General features: G+C 43.5%; 1 protein-coding gene across 1 annotated transcript in view; it reads right to left on the bottom strand.

Annotated features, from left to right (window-relative positions):
- The window catches only part of TTC9 (tetratricopeptide repeat domain 9), a 68,500-nt gene that overhangs the window by 6,608 nt on the left and 48,737 nt on the right, over positions 1-13,155 (bottom strand). Inside the window, exon 3 of the mRNA XM_004371111.1 lies at positions 5,976-6,158. Within this exon, the coding sequence (XP_004371168.1) occupies positions 5,976-6,158 (183 nt within the window). The remainder of the gene's footprint in view (positions 1-5,975; positions 6,159-13,155) is intronic.

The following is a 13,155-nucleotide window of genomic DNA, read 5'->3' as shown; positions in this document are numbered from 1 at the left end:
AACCCTGGCCCAGATGGCTTCACTGGAGAATTCTAAGAAATATTCTAAGAAGAGTTGCACCAATTCTATTTAAATTATTCCAGAACATAGAAAAGGAAGGAACACTCCCTAATTCATCCTGTGAAGCCAGCAAAACCCTGACACCAAGGCCAAGTGAAGACATGACAAAAAAGAAACTTACAGACCAATATCCCTTATGAATACAGAAGTAGAAATTTTCAACAAATTTCTAGCCAATAGAATTCAATAGCATATCAAAAAAATAATACATCACGATCAAGTGGGATTCATACTGGGGATGCAGGGATGGTTCAACATTAGAAAATCAATCCATGTAGTTCACCACATAAATAAAGAAAAAGAATCACATGATCATCTTAACTGTTGCAAAAAAGGCATTTGATAAAATCCAACACCTTTTTCTGATAAAAATGCTCAGCAAAATAGGAGTAGAAGGGAAATTCCTCAACATAATTAAGGGCATATATATAAAACAAACAGCCAACATTATCCTCAACAAAGAGAGACTGAAAGCATTCCCCTTGAGAACGGGGACCAGACAAGTATGCCCTTTATCACCATTCTTACTCAATATTGTACTGGAAGTCCTAGCTAGAGCAGTAAAGCAAGAAAGGAAAATAAAGCGTATCCAAATTGGTAACGAAGAAGTATAACTATCCCTACTCGCAGATGACATGATCCTATACATGGAAAATTCCAGAGACTCCACAAGAAAGTTGCTGGAACTAATAGGAGAATTCATCAAAGTGGCAGAGTACAAGATCAACATACAAAATTCAGTTGGATTCCTCTACACTAACAAAGAGAACTCCAAAAAGGAAATCAGGAAAACAATACCACTTACAACAGCCCCCCAAAAGATAAAATACTTAGGAATAAACCTAACCAGGGACATAAAAGCTCATACAAAGAAAATTACAAAACACTACTGCAAGAAACCAAAAGAGACCTACATAAATGGAAAAACATACCATGCTCATGGATAGGAAGACTCAACATTGTGAAAATGTCAATTCTGCCCAAAGCAATCTACAGATATAATGCAATCCTGATCCAAATTCCAACAACATTCTTTAACAAAATAGAAAAACTAATCTCCAACTTTATATAGAAAGGAAAGAAGCCCTGGATAAATAAAGCATTACTGAAGAAGAACAAAGTAGGAGGCCTCACACTTCCTGATCTCAGAACCTACTAAAACAGCCTGGTACAACAGACATATACACCAATGGAACAGAATTGAGAACTCAGAAGTAAATTCATCCATCTATGAACAGCTGATCTTCAACAAAGGGTCAAAGTCCATTAAATGGGAAAGAGATAGTCTGTTTAACAAATGGTGCTGGCAATCTGGATATCCATTTCCAGAAAAATGAAACAGGATTCGTACTTCACATCATATACAAAAACTAACTCAAAATGGATCAAAGACCTAAAAGTAAAACCTAAAACTATAAAGTTCATGGAAGACAACACAGCAACAAAACGAGGGGTCCTAATTTATGGCATAAATAGACTATAAAATATAACTAAAAATGCACAAACAGCAGAAGATAAACTAGACAACTGGGACCTCCTAAAAATTAAATATCTGTGCTCATCAAAAGACTTCACCAAAAGAGTAAAAAGAGAACCTACAGACTGGGAAAAAAATTTTGGCAATGACATACCTGAAAAGGGTCTAATCTCTAAAATTTATAGAACACTTCAACACCGCAACAATAAAAAGACAAACAATCCAATTAAAAAATGGGCAAAGGACGTGAACAGACACTTCACCAAAGAAAACATTCAGGTGGCTAACAAACACATGAAGAGATGTTGGCTATCATCAGCCATTAGAGGGATGCAAATCAAAACTACGATGAGATACACTCTCACCCCCACATTACTAGCACTAATCAAAAAAATAGAAAATAACAAACGTTGGAGAGGTTGTAGGGAGACTGGAACTCTTAGCACTGCTTGTGGGAATGTAAAATGGTCCAACCACTATGGAAAATGGCATGGCGCTTCCTCAAAAAGCTAGAAATAGAAATACCATATGATCCAGCAATCCCACTCCTAGGTATACATGCTAGAGGAATAAGAGCCATGGCATGAATAGACATATGCACATCATGTACATTGCAGAATTGTTCACAATAGCAAAAAGATGGAAACATCTTAAGTCCCCATCAACGGATGAATGGATAACCAAACTATGGTACATACACACAATAGAAGACTAAGCAATGATAAAGAATAATGATGAATCTATGAACTATCTCACAACATGGATGAATCTGAAGGACATTATGCTGAGTGAAAAAGTCAATTACAAAAGGACAAATATTGTATGAGACCACTATTATAAAAAATCAAGAAAAGGTTTATACATAGAAAGAAACATTCTTTGATGATTACCAGGCATTGGAAGGGGAGGGAGGGAAAATAACTAGATAGCAGACACATGTTAATTTTGGTGAAGGGAAATGCAATACACAAGATGGGGGAAGTTAGCACAATGTGACCAAGGCAAAGGAAGACAATGAGAGATACACAAGAATAAAGGGCAGCTACAGTAAATACTATAGCATATACAAACCTGCAATAATAGTAAGAGTAGACACACATGTAGATATGTGAGGTGTAATGGATTGCTTTTGTGTGGCCTTTCTTACTATGGTCTTGTAACTCCAACCCAGGTGATTGGGCAGGACTGTGTGATAGGGTAATTGTGGCCTACCAAGAGAATTGGTCCGTTTTGCCATCCTGCTGGACTTGAAATGAGTGACCTCAGAGATGGGAAAAAGAAGAGCCCACCACCACCAAGGAAGGAGAGATCAGCAGAAAAGACCCAGCAGCAGAGACCCGGCAGCAGAGATCCAACAGCAGGAGACTGCACCGTGGGCTTCTCAGCCCACGAAGATAAAAAGTTGAGTGCCTTTGGGCAGACTGAGGGCTAGGGAGAGGCGTGCTTGTGAGTACAACTGGGAAGAGGCTGTCCTGATGGAAGAACTGTATCCTGAGCATTCCTCAACCTGAATTGTAACCTATTACTTCCCTAATAAACCCCATAACTGTGAGTATAGTCTGTGAGTTCTGTGTGGCCATTGCAATGAATTATTGAACCCAGCAGAGAAGTAGAGACTGCTGTGGGAGCGAGAGTTGGTGTTGGAACTGGCAAAGATAGTGGAGAGAGAAGGTACGTCTGACCTCTGCCCGTAGGATTCAGCCTTGGGCTGCTGGTTGAGTCTCCTTTCCCCTTGTGAAGTTAAAGGAGGGCAGACACTGCCCTCATGCCGTTTTGACATTACGTATGCTTAATAGGTAAGGGAGGTTGTAGGAGAGTGCACCCGCATGCATAAAGGTTTTCCCATTGCCGCTGAGTTGATTCCAACTCATAGCGACCCTATAGGACAGAGTAGAACTGTCCCATAGGGTTTCCAAGGCGTGGCTGGTGGATTCGAAGCCAACCTTTTGGTTAGCAGCAGAGCTCTTAAATACTGCCACCAGTGCTCCATAAATAAGTATGGTTGTGGATATTTTTACATATATATTTGATGTACTGCAGGTATATTCATATATATAAGAGAGCACATAGCGGGGCAGAGCTATGGAAACCACTTAAAAACCAAAAAACCAAACTCACTGCTGTTGAGTTGATTCTGACTCCTAGAGACCTTATAGAGTCTCCAAGGCTGTCAATCTCTATGGAAGCAAACTGCCATATCTCTCTCCCACGGAGTGGCTGGTGGGTTTGAACTGCTGACCTTTTTGGTTAGCAGCCAGCTGCTTTAACCACTGTGCATGGAAACCACTTAGTCATTACCAAACACCTCACAGGACTGAGATACTGGGCTTGAAGGCTAAGGACCAATGTCTCGGGTGACATCTAGGTCCATTGGCACAACATAATTCATAAAGATAATGTTCTACATCCTACCAAAGTGACTAGCGTCTGGTGTCTTAAAAGCTTTCAAGCAGTCGTTTAAGATACTCCTACTGGTCCCATCCTATCCAAAGGTAGGGAGAATGAAAAAAAAAAAAAAAAAGACACAAGGAAAATATTAGTCCAAAAGGTTAATGGCCCACATGATCCACAACCTCCCCTACTAGCCCAAAACCAGAAGAACTAGATGGTGCCTGGCTATCACCACTGACTGCTCTGACCAGAAACACAATAGAATGTCCTGGTTAGAGTGGGAGAAAACTGTAGAACAAAATTCAAATTTACAGAAAGGACCAGATTTACTGGTCAGATAGAGACCAGAGGAACCTCTGGGAATATATCCCTAAGACACCCTTCTAACTTGGAATTGAAGTTAGATCTCCACTCCCGGAGATCATCTTTCAGTCAAATAATAGGCCCAAAGGATAGACAATAATGCCTGTGAGGAAGGTGCTCTTTTGAACAATCTACTATAGGGGGCCAAGGGGGCTACATTTCCCCAAAAGCAAAGATGAGAAGGTAGGAAGGGGCAAGGAAACTAAAAAAATGGAAATGGGGAACCCAGTGTGGAAATGGGGAGAGCGCTGACACTTTGTGGGGATTGCTACCAATGTTACAGAACAATTTGTATATGAACTATTGAATTGGAAACTAATTTGATATGTAAACTTTCACCTAAAGCACAATAAAGTATTAAAAAAAAATGCCAGGCATAGCACCCAAAATAGTGCTGGCATATAATAGATCCTCAAGAAAATGTTGAATGAGTTCAGTTCTTAGTCTTCATGCTGCTTCCCGTAGTGTTGGGGAAAATGAGTTATATACAAAAAGCAAACCACCAACACATAAAGATATCAGTGTTCTTAAAAAAAGGTAAAGAAAAAAGGTATACTTTTTGCAAATTGACCTACTGTTCTTAAAGACGTCTTGGAAGGAGGATTGCATTTAAAAAAATAATAAACCATATGAACAACAGCAGCATCAAGTCAAAATCATTGTTTAAGTATTACCTCCTCAGAGAGGCTCTTCCTGACCACCTGGTCTAAAACAGCACCCCCATCACTCTAGCCTTTTATTCTGCTTTCTTTTCTTATAGCACTTGTTGTTGTTGTGTGCCATTGAGTCCATTCTAACTCATAGCAACCCTACAGGACAGAGCACAACTTTCCCATAGGTTTTCCAGGCGGTAATCTTTACAGGAGCAGATGGCCAGGCCTTTTCTCTCATGGAGCTGCTGATGGGTTCGAACTGCTGACCTTTCGGTTAGCAGCCAAGTGCTTAACCATTACACCACCAGGGCTCCTTCATAGCATTTACCATAAGTGAATACTGCATTATTTACTTGTCCATTTGTTTACTTCCATCTTCTTCCATTACAACATAAGCTCCTTGAAGGTAGCAACTTTCGTTTGTTCACTGCTATATATCCAGCACCTAGAATAGTACCTGGCCTACTGTAGCTGCTCGATAAATGTGGAATGAATGAACGGGCGAGCTAATGGATTTGATCTAAGTGAATGGTACAGATAACACATGCTGTAAGGAATGGGATCTGACCAGAGAAGTAAAAGAGAGCATGCTGCCTGGAAGATGGTGGCTTAGCACTAAAATTCTCTGTTCGTCTTCTCTCTCACCAGCAATAGTGTGAGGTCTTTACAGATAGGGACCATGTGTTCTAAGCTATATTTCTGGTGGCCAGTACAAAGCTTGGCACATAGTAAGAATTCAATACGTATTTATTGAATGAATGAAGCAAGCTGGATTCTGGGTTGGAAAAGACGAAGAATTCCGTATTTCACTTGAAGAGAAAAGGCACCATGCTTCCTGGAACTCAGACTCCAGACAAATGCACGGACTGTGTGCTTTCCTCACTCTGGATCCTAGCACACACCCTGATGCCTTATTTGCCCTTTCTGCCCCTGCCTGGTCCTCCTACCCATGAAAATCAACCACCCCAATGAGAAGCCCTAGGAGCTGCCAGAGGAGGTTGAGAGTGAGAAAACAGTAATGGCTGCCTTACCTGTTGGTTGTCGAGTCTTTGCTTCTTTCAGGTAATAGAGTGCTTTGTCATAGTCCCCAAGGTGGTAGAAGGCCACACCTGACCGGTAAAGGGCCTTGAAGTTCTCCCCTTCCTTCTTCAGGACTTTGAGGCAATACTCCTTGACTCGCTCGTAGTTCACCAGCTCAGCCTGGAGCAGGCAGGCTGTGGAAGAAGGGAGAAAGAAGGGAAAATGCCATCAACACAATGGTAGCAAGGTCTGATGGTCTCTTCTTGATTCTTTCTCTCAGAGAAGGTTTAGCAATGTGGTGTGGTGGTTTATACCATGGGATTTGTCATCAAATGATACTGGGTCCCAGGATCAGTTTCATCATTAACAAGCTGTATAACCTTGAGCAAGGTACTTAGCCTTGCTAAGCTACAAGAGGCAATAATAATAATAACCATGGCTAACATTTGTCGAGGGGGCAGTGGTGGTTCACTGGTAGAATTTTCGCCTTCCATGTGGGTGACACGGGTTTGAGTCCCAGCCAATGCACCTGAAGCACAACCACCACTGGTCTTGTCAGTGTAGATTCGCATGTTGCTATGATGCTGAACAGGTTTCAGTGGAGCTTCCAGACTAAGACAGACTAGGAAGAAAGGGCTGGTAATCTACTTCTGAAAATCAGCCAATGAAAACCCTATGGTTCACAATGGTCCAATCTGCAACTGATCATGGGGATGGTGCAGGACTGGGCAGTGTTTCATTCCATTGTGCATGGGGTCACCATGAGTCGGGGGCTGACTCAAACAACATTTATTACCTTGTGCTTACCTTTTGCCAGATGCTTGTCTCATTGCTTTAGATGTATTACCTGATATAATCCTCAGGACATTATGATCTAGGTACAATTATTATTCCCATTTCCCAGATGAAGAAGCTGAGGCCCAGCCAGGTTAAGTAATTTTCCCACGTCACATCACTTGAAAGAGGCAAGGCTGGGATTTAAACCAAAGCCATCTGTCTCCAGAGCCCAAGTTCTTCCTTATTCAGTTGTTGGGGGGATTATATAAAACAATGGCTATAAAGTACTTAACATGGGGCTTGGCACAGAGTAGGCACTCAGAAAGTGTTAGTTAATATCATTATAACTCTTTTCAGTTCCCACATCAGTGACATTTGCCTCTGACTTCCCTCAAGTTCCCCTTCATCCTGAGAGCAGGGACCTTCTGACGGGAAGGTGACCAGCCTCATACAGGGCACACCTCGACCTAGAGGCTGGGGCAACCGAGGCAAGAAGCCCAGGCTGGCAGGTGCCCATGGTGGAAACCCCTTCCCATTCCATAAACAGCCATCTCCCCTTGAAACTTTCTCTCACCAACTCTGAGCCACTAGAGCAGGACTAGGCTGAGGAAGCTTGCATGACCCTGGAGAATGAGCGCAGTGAGGGCCTCCTTAAATCTTGTGCCCTAGGTTTCTCACTTGCCTTACCCTAATCCTTGCCCTGCTGAGCCACTTCTGCCTCCATTCACTCACTTAACTATTTATTTAGTAGGCACTGACTATGGGCAAAGAGGTGTGTTACACACTTGAGGGATGACAAAAAAGGGAAAAGGCACCTGTCTGCCTCTTCAAAGGAATAGGTGCAGGGACAACCTGGCTGGGTGGATTGGGGAAGATGCTGATGCTCTGTCCCTATGCTCAGATTTTTCTCCCCTTGGAAGCACTGCCTCTGGGTGGAGGCGATCACTGATTTTAATCTTTTTTTAAAAATGATAAATTGATTTTTTTAAATTTTGGTAAAATTTATATAGTGTAAAATTCACCATTTTAACCATTTTAAAGTGTGCAATTTAGCAATATTTAGTACATTCATGATGCTGTACAACCATCACCACTCTCTAGTTCAAAGAACATTTTTTTCCCCCCAGAAGGAAACCCCGCACCCATTAAGCAGTCAGGCACCATTCCCTCCTTGTCTTTAGCCTCTGACGACCTCTGAACTGATTTGAATCTTAAAGGAACCTAACTTCATTGTTTTGACCCTTTAAATAGCTTCCCAGGTATCCAAATTGCTGAGCTTCTTTTTAAGTTTGCAGACCTTTCACTGAAAACTTTGGATGAACAAACAAAAATCATCCTTTTGTAGAGCGAGGAGGAGGTGAACCACACAGTCTCTCAGGCTGAAGGTGTGAGAACCAGGAAGTGAAAGAGAATCAGCCCAGATCTAGAAACTGACCCTTCAGGTTTCACTGGCCGGAGGGCAGGAAGGCAACAGTCAATGGCAGCCACAGGGTAGCAAGGAGGCAGGCTGATCTTTGCCTCTGTTTTGTCAGGAAAGAGACTTCAGTAAGGTCTGTCGGCTTTGTGGGGGGAACTGCTAAACCCTTGGGCGCCTGTGGTTCACTGTGAACCACACTGTGCTGGTGCACCACAGGGTCCATCCCACTGAGCTGATGCCACAGTCCCCCCGCTCCTCTCCTCCCTCAGCTGTGGGTCTTAGACCCCTCTGTCTTCCTCCTCACCCTATGAGTTGGAGTCTGCTCTTTGGTGCAGGTGGGGAAGGGTTTCTGTGTAGAGTTTCCTGCATATGAACATCCCTGGTTGCTACCTGTGTGGGACTTGGCTCCAACGTCTGCTCCCAGAGCTAAAGGATTTCCTGTCTGTAGCCTCCATGTGCCCTGTTTGACTTCCTCTAGAGTAGGCTGAGCAGTGGCCTTCTTCCTGTCCAGCCTTCCATCTTCAGAGAGACACTTCTGTTTGCTGACCCGAGCAGTCTAGGAAATGGATCTTTGTTTCTTTTAAAAACAGTTTTTGAATGTCTAAATTGGGGCTGAAAGGAAGTAAAGAGGCCTGTTTCCCCACTCAAGAGTAACCAGTTAACCAGTTTCTGTTGAGTCAACCCCGACTCATGGCAACTCCATGTGTGTCAGAGTAGACTGTGCTCCATAGGGTTTTCAATGGCTGATTTTTCAGAAGTAGATAGCCAGGCCCTCTTCCAAGGTGCTTCTGGGTAGAGTGGAACCTCCAACCTTTTTGTTAGCAGCTGAGTGTGTTAACTGCACAACCCAGGGACTATGTCCAAGAGTAAAAGGGACTACAGTAGGCAATTTCTGGAACTCATTTGGTAAAAATGTTTCATATTCTCTTTCAGATCTAATGGGAGCTGGGATACCTGGCTAGGTACCAGGAATTCAGGCCTGGTGGTTGGCCAGGCTGTTAACAGGGTGTGGAGTCCCTGCTGACATGAGGCAGAGCCCAGGAAGATGGAGAAACCTAAAGTTAGGTAGGGTTCAACTGGGCTGCTGTCCTGAAAGGGCTGGGAAGAGGTGACATCCAGATAAGAAGTCAGGGATGCCAGGTCAGAGCTCTTAAGGGGCAAAAGCAGTAGAGGGGGTGGTAAGAAACAGTCTGGAGAGCTGCTTTCAGTTGTACCTGTAGGTGATTTTTAAGTACATCTCTGCTTTGGGTGGGGAGCTACTAGGGATACATATAGCAAGTCCATAGGATGGGTAAGATGGGATGTTTGCGTGCACATTTTAGAGTTGCAGAAATTAAGAAGGAGAGGCTGCCTGGCTGCCTTCTGATTGTTCTTTCCACGTCACTGTGCCCACTAAACAGGTGGACCCTTTGCCCATAGTGGACCCTTTGAATAGGTCACAGTGGCCCATGGCTGGCCACTGTGTTCTTCTTATACTTATCAACTCCTTACCCTATGTCAGAGGTGGTGCTAAGTACTTTACTTACACTTAGTCTTTTAATCTTCACAACAACTCTATGAAACAAGTTCTATCTTTACCTTTCCTTTATAGATGATGATTCTGAGTTTCAGAGAATTAAGTAACTTGCTGAAGGCCACTCAGCTAGGAGGTAGAGGAATTAGGATATCAACCCACTTCTGCCAGACTCCCAAGACTGTTCTCTTCACCACTGAGGTATCTGCAGGCCGGCATCTGAAGCCCTTGGAGCCCATTGCCAACCCTGGTGAAAGACAGGCCATCTGTGCATACTGCATTTCCTCTGTAGTGTAGGGCCAGCAAGGCAAAATGTGATGCCTAACTGTGCTGGCACCATGCAGGGCACTGCAGATCAGGTGATGAACCAAACACTTCACCCCTGTCTTCCTGGAGCTGGTAGACTGGTGGGGAAGGCAGATGATACATTACCTCAAATAACCACATGTGGCCCAAGTACAGTGAAGGAGAAGGGAAGAATGTGGAAACATATAGGGGCAGGGGAGGGACTCAACCTACGGTATCAAGGGAGGGCTTCTTAGAAGAAGTGGTCTTTAAACTGGGACCTGAAGACTCAGTGTTATGAAGGTCAGGGTTCTCAACCTTGGCACTATTGACATTCTGGGCTGATGTTTTGTTGTGGGGGGCTGTCCTGCTTTGTAGGATGTTTATCAGCATTTCTGGCTTCCACCCAGTAGATGACAGTAGCAAGCCCCCCCTACCCCCCAGTTGTGGCAACCAAAAACATCTCCAGACATTGCCAGGTGTCCCCTGGTTGAGACCCATAGATCTAGGTGGAAAGGAAACTAAGCTATCTAGACAGAGTTGAGAGAAAGAAAAAAATAAAAAGCATGGCCTAGTTGAGGAATTTTGAGAAGCTATTCCTGGCTGGAGTGGAGAAAGAAGGGAAGGGTGAACAGGGTGAAGCTGGAAGAGCAAGAAGAAAGCAGGGCACACAGGCCCTTGTGGTCCGTGTTGAGGACCTGGGACTTTATTGTAAGGGCAAGAGTGCATTTGGATGATAAAATGATGGGTATCAGATTGACTAGAAGGGAGGCAGGGAGAAATGGATCCATTTAAGTGGCATCCAAGAGGTAGAAATGACTAGCATTAGGAAACCCCTGAAATCTTTTCTCTCTGCTGTCCATAGTCATGTGGTTTTTGACTTTCATCCAGAAGATCTCAGATGGACATTTAGATTTACTGATGATCCGCAAGTGCTCTTCCAAGCTGTAGAACCCTGGTCTCTATCTGAATTAAGCCTTATAAAATGGCCGTTTCTATGCTCTGCGCTACGGCATTTTAAAGAGCACTGGTCTTGGAACCAGGAGAGCTGTATGCTAGTTCCAATTCTGTCACTATCCAACTTCAAACAAATGGCTTTCACTCAGCTGGGGTGGCAATCTTAATATCAGACAAAGTAGACTTTAAGGCAAAGTTTGTCAGAAGAGATAAAGATGGACATTATATAGTGATAAAGGGGTCAATTAATCAAGAAGACTTAACAATCATAAATATATATATGCACCCAACATTGGGACACCTAAATATATAAAGCAAACAATATATAGAATTGAAGGTAGAAATAGGTAATACTACAATAATAGTTGGTGACTTCAATACACTATTTTCAATATTGGACAGAACATCTAGAAAGAAGATCAACAAGGAAACAGATGACTTGAATGACAGTATAAACCAACTAGACTTAACAGACACATACAGAACACTCTACCCCAAAACAGCACAATATACATTCTACTCCAGTGCACATGGATGATTCTCCAGGATAGACCACATGTTAGGTAACAAAGCAGGTCTTGATAAATTTAAAAAGACTGAAATCATACAAAGCATTTTTTCTGATCACAATTGGAGTGAAGCTAGAAATCAATAACAGAAAAAATCTGGAAAATATACAAACATATGGAAATTAAACAACACACTGTTAAACTACCAATGCATCAAGAAAGAAATCAACAGAGAAATCACAAATTTCCTAGAGTCAAATGAAAATGAAAGCACAACATTCCAAAATTATGGGATGACTTGAAGGCAGTACTCAGAAACTTACAGCAATAAATGCCAACAAGAAGAAAGAAGAAAGATCTCAAATCAACAGCCTGACTTGATAACTCCAGGAACTAAAAAGAGAAGAGCAAACTAAGTCTAAATCTACCAGAAAAAAGGACATAACAAAGATCAGAGCAGAAATAAATAAAATTGAAAACAGAAAAACAATAGAAAATCACTAAGACCAGAAGTTGGTTCTTTGAAAAGATCAATAAAATGGACAAACCTTTAGCTAGACTGACAAAGAAAAGAAGAGAAAAGATGCAAATAACCAAAATAAAGAATGAAAGACGTGAGCAAGGGGGGGGGGGCCAAGATGGTGGAGAAGTCAGACGCTTCTTTTGGTGGACCCTCTTAAAACAAAGACCCAAAAAAACAAGTGATTCGATTATATATGGCAATCTGGGAGCCCTGAACATCAAAGGCAGAGTTGAGGAACTGGACTGAGTGGCAGAGGGAGGGAGAGATGTTTCGGAAGCAGCGAGGAGTCACCAGACCTGACCCGGAGAGAGCCTGAGCCCTTCAGGCCTGATCAGCTCAGGGGTGAGCGGTGAGGCAGGCAAACAACCGCACTCAGGAGGTGCCTTTTCCACACTGGGAGAGACTCAGCACCAGAGAGTCTACATGGCTACCCAGAACCAGTGAGAAGCAGCCCTCAAACGGCGAAAGGTAAGTAATTGCGTATGGCCTACCGTGCAGATCAAAAACACGACCCTTAGGGAAAAACCTCTCTCCTGTTTACCTCCTCGCTCCCTGCTCTGCACTGGGTCCTGGACTGGCTTCAGCAATTGTCGAGTCCCCTGGGCTGGAAGTAGGATCCGTCACACTCCCAGAACCATTCTCCCTGCCTTGAAGCATGAACAAATTAACAAATGGGAAAAAATAAACTGCCGGCTCCCCTAAGCCAGGAACCTAGGGTAGGCACAGCTCCTTTGCCAAGGCACAGGCATAAGGGATCCGTGAACTTTGAGTGCCTTTCCGCCTGCATAGACTTGTGTGGGCCAATCTCAACAGTGTAGGCCCTCATTACCACAGTACTACAGGGTATAGACATTTGACACTACTCTGCCCATTAAGCAGGGTCTTCACCTACCCACATCAGGGGACTGAGGACTGGTGGCTTCACCCACGCCATCTAGCCACCTGCGATAGGGGCCCATGAATAAGAAGTGTCCCCCAGTCCTTACAGCCAACAGCATTATGTGCTCATAGTCCGGCTGCAAAACCTACCCACCTACGTGCTCTAGGGAACAGGGACACGCCTTCCTCCTGGACACTTGGGGGTGGCTGTCAGCCCTCTGCCTAGCACAGAGTGTGTCCCCCTGCTGCAGCCAGATGCTTGTGCCTACACCAATCACCCATGCCTGTCTAGGAGTATAAGTGAGAGCCTACACCACACACTTGGTGGCTA

The sequence above is a fragment of the Trichechus manatus genome, unplaced genomic scaffold (assembly GCF_000243295.1).
Source record: "Trichechus manatus latirostris isolate Lorelei unplaced genomic scaffold, TriManLat1.0 scaffold00010, whole genome shotgun sequence".
Classification (NCBI taxonomy): Eukaryota; Metazoa; Chordata; class Mammalia; order Sirenia; family Trichechidae; genus Trichechus; species Trichechus manatus.
The sequence above is the reverse complement of the archived record's forward strand: the minus strand, read 5'-3'. Positions and strand labels throughout refer to the sequence as shown.